At 30.5% G+C, this 24,076-nt stretch overlaps 1 protein-coding gene across 4 annotated transcripts in view; it reads right to left on the bottom strand.

The window, feature by feature from the left end:
- Bru3 (bruno 3) overlaps window positions 1–24,076 on the bottom strand; it is a 651,773-nt gene that overhangs the window by 574,380 nt on the left and 53,317 nt on the right. For 3 of the 4 annotated variants that reach the window (XM_026627538.2, XM_026627695.2, XM_026627772.2), the window contains exon 3: window positions 11,358–11,440. In XM_026627538.2, the coding sequence (XP_026483323.1) occupies window positions 11,358–11,440 (83 nt within the window). Of the gene's footprint in view, window positions 1–11,357; window positions 11,441–24,076 lie in introns of those variants that run through there. The other variant, XM_026628151.2, reaches the window with a different exon arrangement.

The following is a 24,076-nucleotide window of genomic DNA, read 5'->3' as shown; positions in this document are numbered from 1 at the left end:
TTCGACCTAATTAATTCGACAGTACAGAAGTTACAAATCAATATAATATATAACTAAATTTTCCGTCAGAGACAGTTCTAGCAAATAAAGCTTCATTTGACAAAAAATATAACATCCGATAAATAGTTCAAATCGCAAAAATTATGAACAACTTGACATTTAAAACATTTCAAGATTTCACTCCGAGAAGTAACGATATACACGCGTAAACGAGACAGCGTATAAAATGTCACCCGCTCAGCTAGACCACAGCACCGCATCGCAACAATTTATAGCACGATAGCAGACTGCGGTCTGTAACGCACGCATCCTGAACAGGGCTATACATTGACCTGACATTGTGGAAAAAATATTGTCAAATTTCAATAATATATTTCAACAAGCTATATTATTTAAGACTAGTGCCCAAGATTACGTAATTGAAATTTTGATAATTACTAAAATCATTCATAGATATCCTGTGAATTATAATCCAAGCTACCATCGTTTCATCTTACAAAACAAGCTTTGTAATGTTAATATGTATCGAAACCTCTAATATAAATAGTTATAAGCTGCAATTTTTGTAATTTTATCAAATGTTGATGTACGTATTTAGTGACAGTCGACTCTACACATGTGCTGTTCTATGGCACACGCACGACCTGTTGCGACTGAGCTGCACTGGATCCCTTCCAGTGCTTAAGTGAATTATACTCAAATAAAGCCATTTTAGTTATCGTTTACATTTTTCAATTCGCTGCCTCCCTGTGCCAAGCGATTATGTTTGCCATATTATGTATGAGAATTTACATTGTGTTTTGTTTGCGAATTTTAAGAATGTGGATTTCGTAACAGATATACTCGGTTAAAACATTTTGTACGGCTTCATTTAATTTAAATTCATTCAATATAATCCTTCTTGGTTAATAATATAAAAAAACTTTAGAGCGTTATTGGTTTAAAAGGGATTATATGTTAGTCCGAATTTGTTCCTTAAAAATCGTGACTATAGAGACGCTAGAAATTAACGAGAAAACGTTTCGAAACGTGTTTCTTAAAACGTTCACGTTCTTTGTAGTAAGTGATGACGAGGATCGGTGAGTGAAGTACGAAAAGTATTATTTGAGATTTTAAGTTTGAATATTACTTTAACCACCGGATACTGATTGTTTTTTAAAAATCAAAATCCTTGAAACTTTAGTTCAAGTAGGCTCCCAATTCCGTATTATCATAAATTATATATGAAGTTATCAACGATTTAGAAAGTAGATTCGACCTAGAAAACCCGGCAAGAAACTCAATAGTTACTATTTAACAACTCAACACATCTAACTCGAAACAATTAAATACAATAATAAAACATCTTAAGTACAAAATAGCTCTTATGTCAAATATATTAAGGTTTACAAAAAAGTATGAATATTACGAGCGTGTTGAAATTATATTTCCATTGAAATATTCGAGCTACTTATTGGATCATTAAATCCTTTCTTTCATAAAAGCGGCTCAAAATGTCAGCTCCATGATTAAATATACAAAAGGTTAAAATATTTTAATAGAATACGATGTTATTTAAGACAATATAAGGTGAAAAGGTAAACGAGTGCTTGTATATTTTTAAATTATATTTTGGCAGGCAGACTGGCTAAAGGGTCATTTGAGTGTGTGTGTTTATGTGTGTGTGTCATAGCAGCCCTGTACGGAATATTTACACATACCTCACATTGGAAATGTGCTGTGTTGGAAACGAATATACTATGTCTCTTGTGCCTTTGGTCAGACTGGATCGCTCACCCTTCTAGCCAGAACTCAACAACACTGAGTATTTCTATTAAATTGAATAATAATAGAGAGTACCAGACAGGCTTGCACAAAGCCCTAACACCAAGTAAAAGATTTAAACAAGTTCATTGGGTAACTAAAGTTTCTAGTTAAGAATTAGAGTTACGTGCTACCGGTTGGTAAGTGACCTTCATCTACAGATGGTTCTGCGTATATAAATCGAATTCCACACGATCGACGCAATGTAACGAGCGATTCAGGTCAATTGAAGGCATATAGTATATAAAAAAAAACTACTTATGGAACCATTATTACTCTTTGTACTTAAATATATTAAGATAATTAAATACTATTTACATTTTTTTTTAGAATGTAAGCAAGAAAATCTTTCTATCTCATTCACACCTCCCATTAAATATAGTTAAAGAACAGTACCAGTGACGTTTTACTGTTTCTAATTTCACCTTCACGACACGGCGTTACAGTCAAGGCACGTTCTATGAATTCTTCGTAGCTCACAAACTACTTCCATTACATATCGTAAAACGTTATTTTTAGTCTTTATTACATTCTGTGGAACATGGCCCTTAACACACTTTTAGTTATGAAATTGTATGTTTCTACTTTAATTCATTTTAACTAAAATTTCTTTACGATTCGTATGCTATGTTCTCATTCAATTATAATATGATTTACTTAAATATTATTTTCCTTATCAAACAAAAATAAAAAGACAATGGTATAACTGACTGTAACTACTGAGTTTCTTGCCGGTTCCGAACCGGTGGTAGCTTTACTTAATATAATTTAGTTAGTAAAATTCAATAGTGCTTGTAAAAGCATTTTGAATTAAGTATATTTTGTTTATGATTTTTTTTATTTTAAATAATATTAATAGAGAAGAGTGAAAGAGATAGATATATATTGCATCTCGTAACGTATTATTATGACGTTCAATTTTCAATATCGTTATCAAAAATTGCTTTGAAAACTGTAAATTATAGCAAAAACCACTGTAATTCATCACATGGTTCTAAATTTTCTTACATCTTTAATAATTGTTTAGTAGTTAATAGTTTTCTATTTATTATAACATATTATAATATTTATTATAATGGTAACACTTTACTATAGTACGACGTACGACGAAACTTTTATCTAAGATTGTCTGTAAAATATTCCTTAAAGCATGATACCGCTTTTGCTCTGTCTGTCTGTCTGGTTTTATCATTGCAAGATGCTATTTATAAATATAATGAGACATATTTAATTAGTAATAATAAAACGTTTACAATTGTAAATAATACTAACCTAACCGTCCCGGCATCGCGCGTCTGCACATTATTAAAAAGAAAACTATATTTAATTAAAATAATTTATACCCCACAGCTCTCACGAATAATGTAACTTACGAGCGAAATATTTTTTTTAAAGATTCGATTATTAGTTCCGGAGATTACCATCTACCTACATAGAAACAAATAATTGAAGTTTAGACGATCGTACAGATATATTGAAAGCGTATTTAAAATCGAATCATGAAATATACATGTATCGAAATCAAATATTTATTAAAACGAACACGTAGGAAGACGTAGGCTTGTTTTTGTTGTGATGATCACGTACAAAAACAGACGTATGCTTGAAATCCCCAAGAGATAGCTCGCTAGAAAACCATTTCGTATCTCTGTATGAAATATACATGTCTCCAATTCTTATTTATTTAACCATACAACTTATATAATAAATAAAACTATTCGACAGTTAATAATATCCAAAGAAGTTTAGTAAAAGAAACGGTCAGTATATGTCCAGTTGCTATGTAACCAGTGCTGACACTGGCCACAGGCCTTCTCTCAGATTGGTGAGGTTGGCAGTTTGTTTCAATATGCTATTCCAATGCGTTGGTTATTCACCCGCGCTGAATAAATGTATCAGCCTGTTAATGTCCCATGTCATGTCTGCTGGGCTAAGGTCTCCCTTTGAGGAGAAGGCTTTGGAGCTAATTCTATCATGCTGCTTTCATTGTGGTGGATACACATATGGCAGAAATAAGTCTAAATTAGAAACATGCAAGTTTCCTCACGATGTTTTCCTTTATCGTCGAGCTCGAGATAAAACACAAATGGAAATTCAGCGATACTTGCTTGGGTTTGAACCTGTAATAATCGGTTAAGTGCAAGTTCTAACCACTACCGCCGAATACATCTTATTCGTTAATAGTTATAAACAACAAATTTATTGCCGAGTTTGAACCCGAAAACTTCAGTTTAGATTTACGTCTTGTAACAACTAGGCATGGTCGTGACTTCATTTTATACAAAAGTTTTCAAATATTTTCTCAATCGTTTTGGTAGATGAAAAATAAAGATTTATCCGGGCCAACACACTAAGCCAATGTTGATATAAAATTGTCTTGACTCGTATCCCTATACGTTTGTTTATGTGTACGAATAACGTGAGGGTGTAGTACTTTGATATTTTTTTTTATACCTTTGATGCAAAAAGTATGATGTCACTCAACTGATATTTATACAGAGTGAAAAAGTCATAATAAAATAATACTAAGAAATAAACCAACACTACCTAACAAAGATAAAACCCGGGCCAATAAAGAAGACATCGAAATCAATGCAAACTTTTCGACATCAACATACAATCCAAAAATTCAATAAATACATTTCCAATAAATAATACATAATATATTACATACATACAATATTATTAGGATTAATAAATCTATTGCATTGAATTTACAGAAATAACTTGGAATTCGCCATGTTTTTTTTTTTTTTTATTAACATATTATCTGATTTTAACAAAGAAAAGGCGTGAAGGCGTTCATTTACTTTCCAATGTGTGTTAATACCTGTAAAGCTGCTTACTTTATTACAACCTTTTGCACACAATCGCTTCTTAACACGAATGTGTGGCGCCGACATAAGGGTTGACATCATTTAAAATATTTTATTATATTTATTCTTAGTATTTTAAAACCGATTGATAAATTTAATTGCAATATCTTATGCCATTTACACAAAATCTACTCTAAAATTAATAGACGTGTGCTTAGGGTGATTAGTTGTACATTTTTAAGACCAGGCAGTCAGTCTATCAAAAGCCTTTCTTTGGAAGTGATTTTGCTAAATCGTTGATAGTTGATATTTACTTGACTGCTCTTATGACACCAACGGTTTGAGATGACTATTATTCTATTCTCACGCACACAAATGTTAGACATAGATATCATATTTGTATAATCGCATGTATTAAATATATAATAACTGAGCATATATTCGATTTTAACTGTACATTGTTGTTTGGTTTTTTTATGAGTGTTTCTCTGTAAATTATCGGTATATATAAATATTCCTCTCTTTTTTGGGTGTACTGGAAGGAATCTCTTCAAGGGATAAGCTTGCCATTAGTACTACTAAAATTTATTTTACGTGTCTTGTATGTTTCGGTTATTCTCATCATCTCGTACTAAGTTCTCTTTACGTTATCTGTATATCATTTTATTTTTCTGATACGTATAATAAAGTGTTAATTAAAATAATGATAATAATAGGGAGATGTTCTGGGACACTAAGTTGGAACGCAATTGCTTTCGTTCCACGTAATGTACAGCAGAGGATTAAATAAGTCAACTACGTTTGAAGATTGTTATAAAAAAAGAAATAGATTTTTACTAAAAAAAATTCTGCTTGATTTAAAGCAATAAGTAAAACTTTTATATAAAGAGACAGAGTGAAAGGAATGAGAGAATTGTCGTTTGGAGATGAAGTTTTCTGTCAGTTAGTCTAAGCCACGTAAAAGAAGTTCGTTTCATAAATAAATAGACAAATAAAAAAAATTTAATATCACGAAAGTATACAGTTATGAGAAACAATTTAATTAATATAAATATTACGTATTCGCAATAAAAACGGTAAATATGGTAACAGATAAGAGAAATAAGACTGATGAGATTGTGTTTACAGAATTTAAAAAGAACAGACTAATTGAATTAAAATTATTCTTAAAAACGCTGTACAATAAATACATTTTATAAATATAAATAAACATAGACGTATTAAGGTAAAACATTTAGCTACATCGTATATGAAGATGCAGTAATCGAATATATAATATAATAAAAAAGCCCCGTTATGATTTGAACACCCTATACGCTAACGTCATTATTTATGAAAGCCGTTATGGGCTAAAAATTTCTTACGCTTGAATTATTTAATCTGCTTTTCCATTAGGGTTTTACGAAATGACACAATTTATATTCAGTGCGTAGGCCGGGTTCGCGAATATGACTTTATGGAAAAGATTAGAGGAGATCAAAAATTAAAATACTTACAGCATTGTATCGTATACGTTTCAACCTAGCAATACTGTGTTATTGAATATATAAAACGTGTTTAAAGCATATGATATTATATAAATACATAAATAATTTATTTTTTTGCAAATTACATACATAGATATGTAGTCACTTTACCGCCAAACAGCAGCAACAGCAATGGTGAGTATTTTTGTGTTCCAGTTTAAGGGATGAGTAAGCGAGTGTTACTACAGGCACAAGGGTAATAACATCATATCACCAAGGTTGGTGGCGCATTGGCTATGCTAAATGACGCTTATTATTATTTACTGAGCTAATGTATATGGATGATGGTTACCACTTATCATCAGGTGCCCCATTTACACGTTCACCAAGAAATACTAAAATAGTATACGAAAGTCTATTAAAAATAGAGATATAAAAGCAAAAGAAGGAGATGGCTATATTTTTAAGAGCTCTTATTATAAAGGGTATTAGAGATTGCTTCAAGAATTACAACATACGAATAAACAAACTCTTCAGGTTTATAATATAGATAATTCGAAGCGGAAAGTTAATGAAAATGTATGTAATGTGTTTTAGTTTTATAAAACTATTTATCATATTTTCAAATGTATGTTTTTGACAAGTTCTAGAGTTCTATAACGTAAAAACTTTACGGCGACAGCAGAAAATATTAAAACGACAAAAAACCAACTGTACAAAACATCGCAATTTTGTTATTGGAATAAAATGTTATTTTAAACTGTTGAATTTATAAGGATTTGATATCAAATTATGGTTACGTTCATTAATATAAATATTAAATATTACCAGTCGAGATGACCAAATGAAAAAAAAAAAATTTAACCGACGTTCTTAGATTCGAATCACAGGAAGTATTACGGAGTTTCTCATGCTCAACGATAAAGGATATAATATTCTTCTGTCGGCCGCGGTGCCCAACCCAAGGGAGAATAGCTAACTGCACGGGACATACTTAGTTCAAAAGTGTGTGCCCACAGGGGCATTCTCATTATCCAATGGGACAGAAAATACGGCACGTCTGGAAATAATATAGCCGCAGGACCAACGACTTTTCGTGCTTTCTGAGGCTTAGAAGTGTACAGGCTTCAAAATTCCAGACTCCGAATTGTTACTGAGAACATTTCGACAAAAAAAAACCCAAAACTTTTTTAAGCCTGACCTTGAGTTTGAACTCAGAGCCTCGGGACCGTAGTTACTAGACCAATGAGCCAGTCTGATGAAGGAAAACATATTGAAGAAAAATCAGTGAACAGGTAATATTTTGTCGTGAGTTTTATAAAATAATCTGCTGGCTCTATGACGATACTCAATATGGACGAATTGTTTTATGACATAAATGAAATTACTTTCGTTGTTACTGAATACAGCGCAGCGCCTGAATATAAAGTAGTGGAAAATTTTACGTTCCCATTAAATTGTGTAAGGTGAAATTACTTTATGCTGGGGCCCTCAGTACCCTTATCGCGAGATTCAGTTAATTTTTTCAAGGGTTAAAACGCTGGCCGCATTTAAATTGCTTTAAAACGTGTATTATGCGATTTGGGAACAAATTTCAACAGTTATATTGCTCGCTTTTTCATATAATAATTTAATTCTGTAATTATTGTTACCTTTATGTTTTCAAATGGTAAAATTTTGTTTGTATTATAATAAAAGGGACCCAAAGTGTGTATTTGGGACGGAAAAAGGACTTAATGTCTGAATATATTCTATGACTGGCAACTTTTTGGCAAATCGGAAAGAAATATGCTTATTAATTTATTGTCAATACAAATTGTCTATTTAAATTGAATAGTGGTCATTGTGGAATTGTTACGCAATTCAAACCAAAAAATGTTGGTGCGAGATACATATCTACGTTTGCCAATTTGATTTATGATATTTATAGTGTTCAAATCCTAAAAAGGTTAATGCAGTGCTTTTGGCCTTACAGATTGAAACATAAAAGAATATTTCAAGAAATATATACAATATTGCTATACTTGAGTGTAATGAGTTATTAAAATAGAATATACTCGTTTCTCTAAATATTCCACAACTGGATTAAAGTCCCCTCTCCTTAGATTTCATTATAGCCGAATTTCATTCATGGACTCGAGCAGATTTCCTTGTGATTTTATCCTTCACCACCGAGTACGAGATGAGTGAATACTCCCGCTGAAAATTCAGTGAAGCTTGAGTGGGTTTGAACCTGCAATCCCGATTAAGATGCATGCATTCTAGCCACTGGCCCAGTGTCTCAGCTATTCAGTTATTGTTACTTATATATAATATACAAGTGCATATAAGCTCCATTGAACTAATCATAAATTAATTTTAATTTACTATAAACACGTAACAATATTAATCGTTATACAAAAATATAACGAACTCGTACATCAATTTCAAACTAGAAATATAAACGTATTAGTCATAGAAGTTTATATTTTTTTTAATTTAATAAAGAATAATTATGCATTATTTTATTCATTTCTATATTCATAATGTATATATACCTATATATATGACAAAAATACAGAATAAATGATTTATGTCTTATAGAAGTTAGTTTTAAGGTTATTAAGATTTTTATTATGATTTATTAAAAAGAGCAAATAACTGTCTTGTCAAATAATATTTCTTCTTTGTAAAATCAACATTGTAAATCCGTGGTAGTTCTTGCTTATTAAAGGAATTAGTAAAAGTCTAAATAATTCTAGAAATATAATTGGATTTAAAAAAATTGTAAGTGTAGTTTCTATAAAGTATCGCACATACAAACACACATTGAACAGACTTTATTTCTGGTTTCAATTAAAACAAACCCGTAAATAAATCTCAAATAAAATAAACGTAAACTTTTCATAATTTTTCTGAGTAATGATATAAAAAAGACAATCAATAATACCTTTGAAATTTCACTCCAAACTATTCGAAGCTTCACTTACATCAGCAATATTTTTTATTAAATAATATTTCAATTAATTAAAAAGATATGTTTGCATTGTACAAATTTACATTGCACCGTAATAAAAAAATATAAAAACGTCAGATCGAATGTACATGTACAATAAAATAATACGAGCTTCATGCCCGATATGCAATCATGAAATTTGTTTACTTAAAATAACAAATCATTTGGCTAACCGATAAATCCGACTGCGGAGGAAAAAAAAATCTCTGCAACGATTTAATGGCAGGTGCGTTAAAAATATTCATTTGACAGGAACGCTTTTATTTCATTATTGACATGAACACTGAATATCATTGAAAGTATACATTTTTATATTGAGATTAATAAAAAATGTTTTATATGGACATATATTTTTATATAGTATTTTAATATACCTTCATGACATTGATTACATTTTGTCTAAGGAATTAAGTAATACAAAAAGGGCTTGCGCAAATCCCTACCCACCTGGGCAATTAACACCTACTCACCAAAAATTCTACCCCCATGTTAATATTCTTGTGTTCTAGTTTAAAGGTGAGTGAGACAGTGTTCTAGAACTATAAACATCTTGGTGTGACTATTAAACCATTCCTCATGAGTTGTTTTCATAAAATTTAGAGTCTAAATTTTATTCTCAATCTTTTGACTTTGACTTACCGCCTCCTCTCATATTTAGGGGATGGTTCATAGCTAACCGCTCTATTGTGATTAAAATTTACTAATAATTATATCGTAATCTCAAATACAAACATTAAGATTGCTCATAGTCATAACCCAAGAATGTTCAAGTTAAAAAAACAAAGATAAATTTGATAAAATCAAGTATACGTTAAACTCTATTTATAAATACAAATTGGATACACCGTATAATTATATAGCTTGATTAAATAAATACAAACATGTCAACGAGGAATAATTATTGAATGTTTAAGCCATCGTAGTCCAGTCGCGTACGAGCGAATGCAATTTGCTAAAATTTTATTTTGCCGATAAGCCCTATCTGATTTTCGGATAACGGAGCCATTAAAAACTGATAAGTTTTAATACAAAGCTTAAATGCTTGAAAGGAACTCTATACAACAGTAACTATTACTATAAATATAGGCTATAAATTACTCGTATAATTAAAAAAAAATCAATTTATATAATCAAGTTATTTATGATCAAATCAAGCATTGGTTGACCCAGAAATTATGAAAGAGATCTTCTGTGTGTGAAAATAGTTTATTTCAGAACAAAATGAGACAAGTTTTATACAAGTCAAGAGGCAGTCAGTGTACCTTTGTATCAAAACTGTTCGGCAAAACTCAGAATATGTAACGCAATATTGTGTTTGAATTCACGAATTCACCGTCCTTCCTATCAAGCTTTTTAATGAAATTTTCCTTCCATATGGCTTTAGGTATAAAATACGATTCCGCTAGTGAGGAATTTATTCGCTCTCACGCTCCTTTCGTTTGCTATTTACCATAAACCTTTTTAACTGAACATAACTAACAGTAGCAGCCCGTCAATATTCCACTACTGGACAAAGGCCTCTGGTTAAAGAGAATATTTACAGCTTGCTTTCCTCTGTTGGATAGTATTGCGTTGTTTTCTATTATTATTACAAATAAAATAAGAATATGCGGACGTTTACCACTCTATCACTTAAAACTGAATACATTTTAATTAAACTTTACAATAATATAGCTTATACATCAGAATAACACATAAGCTAAAATTTATAAAGATATTTGGTGTTAAGCAAACTTGAACTTCCAGGTAGGACGTAGGATATGCGAGAACTAGAACGTAGTATACGAAGGTTTTTCATCTGAATATAATGACAAACAACTTTACTTGCTGTTTTAGGCTTTGTACTATAATTCCTTCTATTTTAAAAAAAAAAAATATTATTGCTTATTGTTTTAATGTACTATAAAAACAAATCAAGCTATTCTCTATAATAGAGTATATAATATGTAATTACTATCAAGCAATTGTAAGAATCAATAAGATTCCGGACTCTGAGTGTGAGAACTCATACGAGAGATAGCCTGGATAGGATATATATCTCTCGCATGATGCGCAGATATATATCAGTAAACTGTGCAATCACGGGTCCACCGAGCAGCGTGATGGTATATTCTCCAAATCTTCTCCTCAAAGGGAGAGGAGGCCTTAGCCCAGCAGTGGGAAATTTATAGGCTGTTAATGTAAATGTAATGTAATCGTAAGAACAAAATTTTATGTATGGGATTAATAATGTCAATGATTAATAAAATAATTAAAAATGACAGTAAATAAACTTACCCCAGGCAACGTCCTTTTTTCATGGAGTGCGGTTTGTGCATTTGATGCACTTTCGGGATTAAAATATGTCAGGAATGCACAACCTGTAAACAAAACGGAAATATTTAAATATGTTATAAAACGAAACACAGTGAAATATTTATCTAAAATGTATTCAATATTTATTGAACTACATTAGTTTTTTCAATGAACCAAAAATAACGCATTTTTTCACATTTTCTGTTTGGAATTACGAAATCGGTGTAAAGGTCCTTGACCGAATTTTTTTAACGACATTAATGTTAGCTTTTTTTTCTCAAGACAATAAAAAGAAGAAAACTATATAAGAAAATATAGTGCAAAAACGAAGTTAAATTCTATAAGCAGTTTTTATATATTGAGTTTTTGATGCAACAATAAAAATAATATGCCAAGTGGCTTGAAGTATTATCATAAATATTTATAAAAATCAAGACGAATTTTCAATTAACTTGGTTACCACATATCGACAAACTAACCAACAAATCTACTTGGACTGAAAAAAACGAAGCATTGAAGTCATGCTTAAAAAAAACGCAGAGGAATCGAAGCGAACGGAAATTCATAGGCGCAGGAAATGAACACGTTGCAATACAAGATGGTCGCGATTTACCGTTGGACGTTTGAATGCGAAATTTAGTTGGAAAAATTTTGAAATGCATTTCATTCTCGTGGGAATACGGTCTTTTTTGGGACGCGAGTTTTATTTTATATATTGTAAGGCTTTTGTTATTTTGACATTTTAGAGGTTTACAAACTTTTGTAATCACGCAATATTGTGACGTCCGTGAACAGCGGAACGAATAGATATGATGGCATAGACGCATTTTAGAGGGATAATTTTTATATTAGAATTTAGATTAGAAATAGCTGGAAAAAAGACCGGAACAATATCAAGGGAATTAAATCAACATAAAATATAATATATATGTATATACCAGAAACTTGCATTAATTATTGAGATACGAATACGAAATATTTCAATATTTAAGGAAAAGACGTAATAAATGAAAAATTTATAGGTGAACCAAAATATTATAAAGAAAAAAAAAAATTGCTAGATTTGTTTGTAATTTATTTCCATAATAGTAGCTATTGATTATTGATATCAACATATTTTACAAAATGACAAATTTTTACCGAACGAAACTTGAGTGTGAAACCAAGAGCAAGACCTGTATTTTTTATAATCGGACCATTATACCAACACAGCTTACAAAATATAATTTAAATATATACACCACGCTTAAAATTATACGTATATTTTTTAACCACAACTTTGCTTCCGTGCATTTTTACGAAACACAAAGTAAAAATCACGTCTTCTTTAGCTCCATTATCTAAGCAATTGAAGCTAGAGTTTTACACAGGCCCATATGGGTAGGTACCACATACTCATTACATATTTTAAGGCCAAACAGTAATACTCTGTTTAGTTGAGTTCATGTTGCAAGGATACGCAAACCAGTGCATCAACAGATACAAGTGCCAAAACATCTTATTTCCTAAGGTGCTAACACATTATTGATATGAGGAATGACTAATATATCGTACAACGCCGATGCGCCCGCCCGACTATAAACCGACTAACCCGAAAAAATTCAAATAAAAAAAACATATTATTCAATACAAGATTATACAGTTGATAAAGCGTGTTGACATCGAGATATATTATGTCCTTTGTTTTTTAAATGTTTAAAAAGAGCAAACTACTGAGATTCTTGCCGGTTCTTCTGGGTAGATTCTACATTCCAAACGTAGTAGCTAGTAAAATGACGATTCAAAAGTGCTTGTAAAGGCCTACATGAGTAAAGTAAATTTTGATTTAAATAAATAATAATAAATAAATATTGGACAACATCACATACATTACTCTGATCCCAATGTAAGTTGCTAAAGCACTTGTGTAATGGAAAATCAGAAGTAACGACGGTACCCCAAACACCCAGACCCAAGACAGCATAGAAAACTATTGAACTTAAACCGGTGTACACACTACTCGACCACGGAGGTCGACAAATATTTTGATTTAGATTTTTAATAATTATGCTCTCAGACAAACAAACAAAAATCATTCTATTACATTCATTATATTGATAGGAATATATAGATAGCACGCTCAATGGCTATGTAGGTACTCGAGTTAATTGGTTCGTCTGTGTGAATGTGGATTACGCCGGCTGGCTTTGAAACGGACGGTCGCGAGCTTTATTTTTAAACTAGGATTTGCCAGTGGATTCACTCGTATTATCTTTGGGATCGTCTCGATATGTTTTTTTAGGATTCTATTTTAATTTAATTTTTCTTTATATTTTTTATTTATATGATATTATGATTGAATATTTACAAATTATTTATATTTGATTTTGTAACTTTTACAGTTCTTTGTTTTTATTTTCTCCGGTAGTATTTGCAGCAACATTTGAAATAATTTATTCAAATATCTATCTACATAAAAATATTTTTTATTTTGTTTCGAAACGTTTTAAACTCTTTTAGAAAATAATTTTATTTTACCAATATTCATCAATTTTTGATCACGAAATAAATTATTGATACAAAGTGTATTAAGTAAAGATAAATTCAGTAATAACAATAATCTTTAATTCGGACGTGCACTGCTAACAAAACTAAAAAAAAAAAAAACAAACAAAGGAAACAAAACATGTAACCTATAATCAAAATAAAAGTTTTAAATTTCAAACTACATGGCACAGTGACGTCACAAATAGGATAGCCACTCAGCTTATGTCGGCAACCTAAAAGCCTATAACGTCAGGTCCTCGAGTTTCAACGCTGATTTTCAGTCGACGTCATAAGTAATAGCTGGTAAATATTTCTTCTCCAGTGACGGAGTTTTAGCCATGGAATATTCCACTATGGGATGTTGGATGTAAATATCTCGTTTTACATTACGATTTTACGATGCCAAAACATAAAATTTTTGAGCATCCATATTTCAACCCATAAAATATCTAAGTAATTTATCCAATAAGCATAAATATAATATTATTTGATTATCAAATCATAATATAATAATACATCGATTATTATTATACTATTTTTTTAAATATATCTTAACAAAATTGTATTACGAAAATGGGCATTTTTGCTATTAATTTCATATATATATATATTAAATAGGGTATATATTTTATAATTAAAAATCATACTAAGATCAATGTAAATAGTAACATGTTTAAGCAAAATACTGTTAGTGCTAGGCTAAATAACAACACAACAAACAGTATTATTCGTAATTTAAACAAAACAATAAACATCTTCAAACCCGTATATTCGATTTTAAACCGCGACCGCAAACCCCCGGAAAATACCACGTAACTAATGACTTATCAAAACAAACTCCAATCGGAAACCAATAAACAGTATCTATCTAATCTACGACACGACCGTGATCCGACAATCGGCTTCAAATACCTACACTAATTGTACCAGCGAAATAAGTACTATAGCACGCGAAATAATGTTACAATGGCGGTAATTTACGCCGGTCGGTCGTATTTGCATCGACGCTCGCCCGACCACCGGCCACCGACCACTAATTAGCCAGGAGGTTTTATTTCAAAGCCGTTATCTAAGCCCTTGTAATCTGCTACCACCACGCCTATGCGCTGCAGGAAATAAAGTATTCGCATAGCTACTGTGTTGATCACGTAAACTTGTGTTATAAATGACACTAATTTCTTTAAGTTCTTAAGTATTGAAATAAAACGTTGTGTTTTTTTTTATTAAATATCCTGAAAAATATTTTGTATTTGATTGAAAGTGACTCTACGATATAGTAGAGGCAGGAATGGCATTCCTACAGGAATTTAGCGCAGTTTAAACTATTATTAATCGATATTGTTTATTTTCAGGTGCGGTTGAAAGTTGCGTAAGTAATAATTACAGTAAATTCTGTGTCGTCTGACGTTTTAATATAGCACTGTTGAGTCACGACCCTGAGAGGTGCAAAATATATATATCGTCGCGGAAGGAATAAAAATATAAGATATAAGTTGTAATATTTATTTTCATAGTGTAAAAAAATGTTTATAATATTTTTTAATTATTAGTAAATCTAACTTGTTCATTTATATTCATAAATATTTCCTGTATATAATTTGAAACATTCATAAATTCATACAGCTTTACACGAGTCCACACTCACACAAACATACATCACGACGGGCGCCATCTTGGAATACAATAATAAGCAAGTCTTCATTGTATAATGAACTCACAACATTTAATTAGGAAAAATTCACGAAAAGTACCGCGCGTGGAGGAAAGTTTCCTGTCTCGTACGCTTAAAAGAAGCAGACTCGCTAAAGCCGAGAGAGAAAGTCTCTATCAATCTAAAATATAAACAACCTAATTTACACCTAACGTCTTTAAATATAAGATTGATTTTATAATGTATCTAAGTGAGATATATCTTTACAAACTGAAAAGTTAGTTTCGGATTACATACTCGGCGCTGGCAGAAATTAGTTATGGATGACTGTCAGGGAGGGGTTTCACAGTGTGTTCGATGTGGATTCGTCGAAATTTTAAATTGCTCTGAAAATTTGTTTCATAACATAGATGAATTTGCTTATCTTTATAAAAGTATTTTTAATATATTATACATCAATTAGAGAAAAAAAAACTACCAATAAGTAAGTGTAACCGTGAGGACTTTTCGTATATTTCGTATTTAACATCCAGTTCGTTGACCTTCGGTGGCAAAATTTTGTAAACTGAGACGCAATTAAGAAGTTTGTACTTGGCGGTAGAAATACTTAATAGTATTTCAGTTTAAATGACGAGTGAAGAACGTAACGTCTTAGTTCCTATTCCTTAGTGCCGTATTCATGGTATTAGGAACGGTTAAAGTTTCTAATGGAGCGAATGTCTTTGATCAGTACCATTTAATTGCACCCCAAACAATATCTTTAAAAAAATCATGTTGACATACAACCTAAAAGTCTTTATGTACAAACATACTTCATGTAAGAAATATATCGGCCTTGTGTATACTACTTTTATACTTTCAATATTATATTATTTGTTGTTATATACTTATTTCATAGCGGTGATATTATGATGAGTTCATCATGTCTCGTAATATCTGAGTCACCGTGTCCCTTGTGTCCATTACACTGGGTCCCTCATCCTTCAAGCCAAAGCATAGTAATTAGAAAGGAAACTGATATAATCAATGATAAAACTCATATCACATTGTACACTACGCCTTATCATAATTGTGCGAAGTGTGTATTACGTGTATGAGCAATATAAGTTATCCGATAAAAAGTATTGATGGTATGCGGTAGATTTATTGATAAATGGATAATATCTGATATGACGACCTCCGTGGTCGAGTAGTGTGTACACCGGTTTTCATGGGTACGCCACTCCGAGGTCCCAGGTTCGATTCCCGGCCGAGTCAATGTAGAAAAAGATCATTAGTTTTCTATGTTGTCTTAGGTCTGGGTGTTTGTGGTACCGTCGTTACTTCTGATTTTCATAACACAAGTGCTTTAGCTACTTACATTGGGATCAGAGTAATGTATGTGATGTTGTCCAATATTTATTTATTTATTATTTATTTATCTTAAACTATACAAAGTCCATCTACGATACTTATATTTCTGATCTTTTTGTTTTCTTATTATTAGTAATCATATTCTTCAGAGACTTTTGTGGTTTTAATTTTTTTGTTTCGTTCAATTAATCGCGATTTTAATTCGAATAAATTATACGTATGCTTTATTATAATTATTTAGCGTCTTTGAAGTGACGTGGAAATAAAATCATAGAAATATTTATAATGGGTAATTTTATTAAACTTTGTCATATTATCAAAAGTCTTGACTTGGTGATGTTAAATTTATCACTTCGAATTCCGATTCCTTAAAAATATGTCTTAGCAATTATTAAAAAAAAACGTCTCTCATTTCCATCAAAAAAATTCCACCATCGTATGAAATAATAAGCTCACAAAAATCTGTTTGTAGACATAATATTATCATATAACTCGTATATTTTTCCGTGCTCATTACCGCAGTAACAATATTACGCTGAAGGCACGACATTACACGGCCCTTTGATGAGGCTCCAACAGCCGGCGGGCGTCTTGTTTATAGTATACCATTATGTACTTTGAAAGGATGCATTCAGCCTAAGTAGCATTTATTTAACGTTAGAGTGCACAAGAAAGTAGGTATTAAGTTCGAATTTTGGGTTCAAATTTTATTCGGCATTACGTAGTCTTTAATAATTTACAGTGTTTTTTTTTATAGAGACCATTTTAATGAATTCCAATATATCTGTCTGTCTGGCCCTTATCACAAATAATAGGTTTCACCGATCGTTATTATATTTACATATAGCCTTAAACCTGATCGCATTTCGAGTGTATTCTTAAGTAGATTGTAAATATTTATTCTTAAGTGAATTGTAATTTGTTTTATAATTAATAATAATATAGAAAATAATGTCTTGCCGTGACATCATAAAAAAATCCTAAATATCTCTCTCACTTTTAAATCTACGGAAAATTAACTTATTGAGATATTCGATTTAGATACGTCTATCCTTTAAATTTTAAAGACCTTATAAAAATAGATGAACATTTGTAAATCAAATGATACTCATAATTCTCTCATATATAGCATATCTTTGTAAACTATAATAATTTCTTAATAGTATTTATTACAAGACAAGATTTATAAGAACGTACTCATCGAGTAAGAACAAGTTTTTACCACACCTACATAGGCTATTATTTAAATCTTTTTAATAGAAATTAACAGAAAAAATAAGAGCCAGTAATTTAATTATTAATTTAACATCTTCCGTATAAACATTCCTTCCTTATAAATATAATATATACTATTATCGTACGATACTATTAACTAATTTCTATCGAATGATATGACTGTTGTCCTTTTGTAACAAACAATAATTCAAATAGCCTAAATTGAAAATGAGTGAAACTGCGAAGCAAAGCTTAGCTTCTAATAATATTATATTCTAAATCCTTCTCCCAAGCGCTTTGTATCTTCTGGTACTACTTATATACATATTGGTTTAGTAGTTTTTCCAGTTAAACACATATGTCTCGTTTATTAGAAAATAATTAAAAAATAATACTATTATTAGTAGTAGTACTATTTTCTGCATATTGAGCAATCTGTATACGAAAATCAAAGTATAAATGTATAAAGGTATATTTTATGGTACATTTCATATCTCAAAGCTGGATAGGTTAAAGAATGTATTCGTTTAAAAACTAGCACCAAAAACTACGTTATTGCTGCTTTAATTAATCACAAAGAGAGGATTCACAGTTGCCCGTCGGAAAACTCGCTTTTAATCTTATTTAGTTTAAAAGGGTAGTGTAGTTCCATCCAGTTGTGTGACTACTTTTGCTGACTTATTCTCGGAAATCGGAGTTAGTTGTACACTAGCATGAGATTTTGCCAAGAGGCCAGTGAATTAATGAAAACTTTGTTTCGATTCGAGTATTGTGTACCTAATTATTTGTCTGTGTTTTTTGATATTTGCAAATGAAATTTATTATCTTTCTCTAGTTGGTACTTGTGTTTAATTGTCTTAGAAAAGATAAAAGAACAGCCTGTAAATTTCCCCCCGCTGGGCAATCGTCTCTCCCCTATAAGAGAAGGTTTAGTGCTTAATCCACCAGGCTGCCTTAATGTGGATAGTACAATAAGAGATATAATTGCTAGGCTATAAAGGCTTCGAATAACAAAAAATCTTGAGACAACTCTTCCGATACCCACGGTTTGATATGAGATAATGGTTCTATCAACTCTGCTGGAATCACACTACATCATGTTACAAATAACTTTATAGTGACTAACGAAGACGACTAATGACGACTTCCTGTTAAGAAGTCACTGCCAATGACTTCCGAGATAACAGTAGTGGATTTTTGCCCTTTCAAATATTTATAAAGGACATAGGGGCGATGTAGTGGCATACTTGTTTGTTTGATGTGTTTGGATCGGGGATACCTTAATGGGAATATTTGAGTGTGAAGCATTTGTTTTATTTATAGCTAACGGTGATCTGAAGTATAAGAAAGAATAATAACGACCCGCCTCAGAATCGCACGGATGCCATTTATTAATGAAGGAAATGTTAAGATATTGATTTAATTTATACCCTATTATAGTACTCAAGAATAAAAAAAAAAGGTTTTTTTTTAAAATGTAATTTTAACCATCCCTTACTTCGCCAATGCGCTAACCTTGGGAACTAAGATGTTATGTCCCCTGTGCCTGTAGTTAAACTAGTTCACTCACCCTTCAAACAGGAACACAACAATACCAAGTATTGTTGCTTGATGGCAGAATATCTGATGAGTGGGTGGTAACTACCGAGAGTGGTTTGCACAAAGACCTACCACAAAGTAAAACATACAAACAAACAAATTGTAACCTTTTTATATTATTAGTATAGATTGTGATTCTACAATACTAGATAATATCTATTCGATTTAAACATATCGTATTATATTTTATGGCTTTGTTTTAACGTACATATTAATAAAAATATAATAGAAAAACTAGCATTTTAGTTAAAATAATAATTGAACGGTGTTTACATAGCATATTTAAGGTTGGGTCTCTCTAATGAGCATAATACATACTTGTGGCCGAGGAATCCACTCTTTCATAACATAGTGTGTTTCTAAGCAACTAAAGAATAAATAAACTTTTAATTAATATAAACAAAAAGAAAAATGAAATTAATAATTATTTCAAAGTGCATGTGTGTTTGTGTGAGGCAAGTGTGATGTAGGTGTGTGTATGTCAATGATTGATGTGCATGTGGTGTGTGACTTTAGTTTCAGGTTTATTGTTAGTCGATTTGTTTAATAGTTGCAACCCGAAAATGTCTGGCTACGCAAAAGTCTTCTCTCCAATTATTCTTTTAGAACAATTTGTATTAATTTGCTTTACTCGAGTTTTTATAATATACTTGCACGATCACCGTATTGCTTTTAATAATAACCATTGTCATTTTAAGCTGAATTAGTTATCATAGTTTTAATTTAAATTGAAATATCCACATCGCGTTTTTTTGTATTTCGAATGGAAATGGAAACTATAAAATCGACCAGTGAATGTTAAATGACCACATCTCATCATAGCCTGTTTCAATGGATGTAAGAAAAAAGATAAACAAACCTTAGATTTACGTATTTCATGCGCGTCGCTTACAACAACGATATTGTGCACTACTAACAGTTTGAGTAATATATCTTTAATTATAATACAACACTATTGCCCTTAACTACTTATTTTCAGTTTAGTTTTTCTTCCAAAATTTCGATAACAGTTTCGTCGACGTTCAAAACGCCATTTTTTCGCAAATCAATAGCGCATATAATAAATTAATCAAGCTGTTGGCCAATTATATCGAGTCAATTTGCTGTCAAATGTTGTTTATTTGTCTTTTTTTCCTGTTATTGTCGGAATAGAGTATACACTGGCTCAATCATCCTTACAAAGTGATGATTTTTGGCGTCGATCAAAATTTTCGAACTTATAAATGACACTTTTGTAATATTTTAAAGATTTATCCAAAGCTTTTGAATACGTTAATCATGATGTGATGTAAAACAAACTTTAAATTAAATAAATTGATATTCAACTAAAGAGACTCAAGTATCTTAAAAGTAACTGTAAGTATGTCGCTCAAAATGTTCGCACCTATAAATTGGCAAAATTGCAACGTGTGATTGGTCAAAATTATATAATCTTATAAAATAAAATTCAATATGAAAGCGAACGAAAAACAAAAGACTGGAAAATTTAATTAGTGAGTTGGTGATATTGTCCATATTTACAGTCAACGAAACTTAGTTTTGTTTTCAAGGATTCCTTCAAAGTTTTAGGCTGGTGACACACGAAACAATTAATTTATAGCGTTGATATCTCGACATTCAGTTTTATTATAATATCTTTAATACTATTATTATTACTATTATTTATATACTCAATCATTTTCGAAAGATTGACAGATATAAAGAATTTAAAAAGAAGTCCATTTGATGTTGGAAAAGGACGTCCGTTTTAATAACAGATATATAAAAAAATACTAAACTAAAACTCTTAATTCTGAGCGAAGCGAGCGAGCTAGTATTGATTAAACTACTATCGTCGAATTTTAAATATTACGCGTAAAAATTTTAAACCCCGTAATAAAACTGTATTTGTTTTAAAATCAGAATCTACGTATGTTGGTATCCTTATACCGAATATGAAACTGCACTTGGCATGCTCCCCTGTTTTCTCATTTCGCCAGATCTTGTCTAAGTTGTTTCGCAAAGAACATAATAATGATTTTTTTTTAACAGACAATACTTATACATACATTCATATAATTAAAAAATTTGAATGAAATTATTAAGTTCAAAAAAGGTTCCAAATTTTTATTACATTTTTTTTACGTATGTTCAGGTTGATAGTTATATGTAGGAGAATTAGCAATATTATTTTTTGTTCGAAAGAGGTTTGTTACGTAATAAAACCATTTAAATTCTATAAAGATATAATGATGAGTTTTGTACAGACAACTGGACTCCTCAGTTATTGATATTAATAATATATACTATTTAATAAATCCCAGAAAATCAACCGCAACTTTTTTTTTTTAATAATCTATTACATAAAATGGAATACTAAACTATTTAATTTGTAATTACGTCTACGTAATTTATATAAATATAATATAGACGATTACGTAAAAAAATATTAATAACGGCTCTACGAACTTTTGTTTTCACTATATAACATGGTATATATCCTTTGACCTTTTTGAATTAGTGAGGACAATATCCGTATGTATAATTAAGAACGATTACTATTCCGGTAGTATACACGGTTACAAATGATAGCAAATTTTTAATTTCAAAATTCGAAAATTTGATTATAATGATTTTATAAATTTATTAACTTAATAATTAGCCTTTCCATTAGTTACATCTTCAATATAACGTGATTATAGTATTAATAAAACACACATATATGGCCGACCAATACTAAGATAGTCAAGTTGTCAGAAAACTTGAATCTTAGTAAACTAGAATTTAGCCGAAGTTTGTACAAATAATACCTATTCAGCCAAGCTGTAAAATAAACGTCCTAAGGATCAAAATTGCCTAAATGTGTATCCACCAGCATTCGACCAGCGTGGTAGCTTCAAAGGTTTGCCTCAAAATGAGACTCTAATGAACGAAGACTTGCTATCCTTTTTATTCCAGTACATAAGAACGAGACAACATTTATTTAGCAATATTTTTAAATAAAATAAAACCGATAACATTATGATAATGTGCTAATCTTTAATATGAGTCTGACAGCTCAACGTGCATTTTAATACAGAGTAAGGATTAGGATTTTCCCAGATAGTAATTAAATTGAAACTATTGACATTGAAGAAAATCCATAAATGTAGTTATAATGTTTTTAAAATATTGACTGTGATCGGTCATTTTAAACTGTCGTCATTTCAAATAAAACAACTCATTCTAAATCTCAGAAAAAAAAAGATGCCGTATCTTTTTAAACTGATAATTTCACTAGTTCTTCCAACAGTAGCAATCTTATTTGAAGTGAGCGAGACTATTAAACATTCAATAAAAAAAAATGAATACAACTACGGCCTTATTTTTTAAAACATTATCAGATAAATGAAGATGTACGATGGAAACCGGAGTATAAACCAACCAATCAACCAAAAAGAAATTCAAATACTTCTATAGATTTATCATACAATAAAAAAAAATCAAACAATGACATGCTTTCAGCATCAATTTGATATATACATAAATACAAATAGAGAACCTCATATCACCCCTAAGGTAGATAGATAGGCACCCCTTATGTAGATAGATAGGCACCCTTTAGGTAGATAGATAGGCACCCCTTAGGTAGATAGAATACCATCTAATTGTCTTAGCAAATAGGACATTGCATTAAGGCTTAATTAAATCTATTGAATGACTAATTGACGGCATCTGTGACAATAATATACGAACAAATACACATACCGATCTAATAAACAGAGGAGATAATCAGACACTCTGGTAAACAATTGTTCATTAAGCAGCGTTAATCCTGCTAATTCTATAAATACATAATTTCAATAATTAATTGTACAACATAATATTGTAATTGTATAACTATGTGCAATGCTTTTCAATTTAATTTTATTGTAAATGTATTTAATTCTAAACGAAACTATAATTAATTGATATATTAATTATATTTAAGATACCTCTCACTGTTGATGTTTTAGTTAAAAAGTAAATCGGTTTATTAAATATTAATTTATATTTGAACATAGATTAAAATTAGATTGTAGTTGAAACAAATGAATCTAATAATAGTTACGTCTGATTCTATAATCTTAATTTTAAACAAAGCTTGTTTCTGAAGTACGTAAACTGCATTAAATTTAGTCTAAGACAATCTTAACAGTTTTTTTATATGCATAATGTGTCTGATAAATTTTGTGAATGTTATTGCATAATATATACTTATTTAGTTGAGGATTTAGGAAATACTAAATGATATTTATTAGTAATATCGTCATGTAACCATGTGCATAAATACAAACCAATCTGTGATATTTTATAGATTTATCCAAAGCTTTTGAATACGTTAATCACGTTAAGATGT

This window comes from Vanessa tameamea, chromosome 10 (assembly GCF_037043105.1).
Source record: "Vanessa tameamea isolate UH-Manoa-2023 chromosome 10, ilVanTame1 primary haplotype, whole genome shotgun sequence".
NCBI classification, from domain to species: domain Eukaryota; kingdom Metazoa; phylum Arthropoda; class Insecta; order Lepidoptera; family Nymphalidae; genus Vanessa; species Vanessa tameamea.
This window is presented reverse-complemented; position numbering and strand designations above follow the sequence as displayed.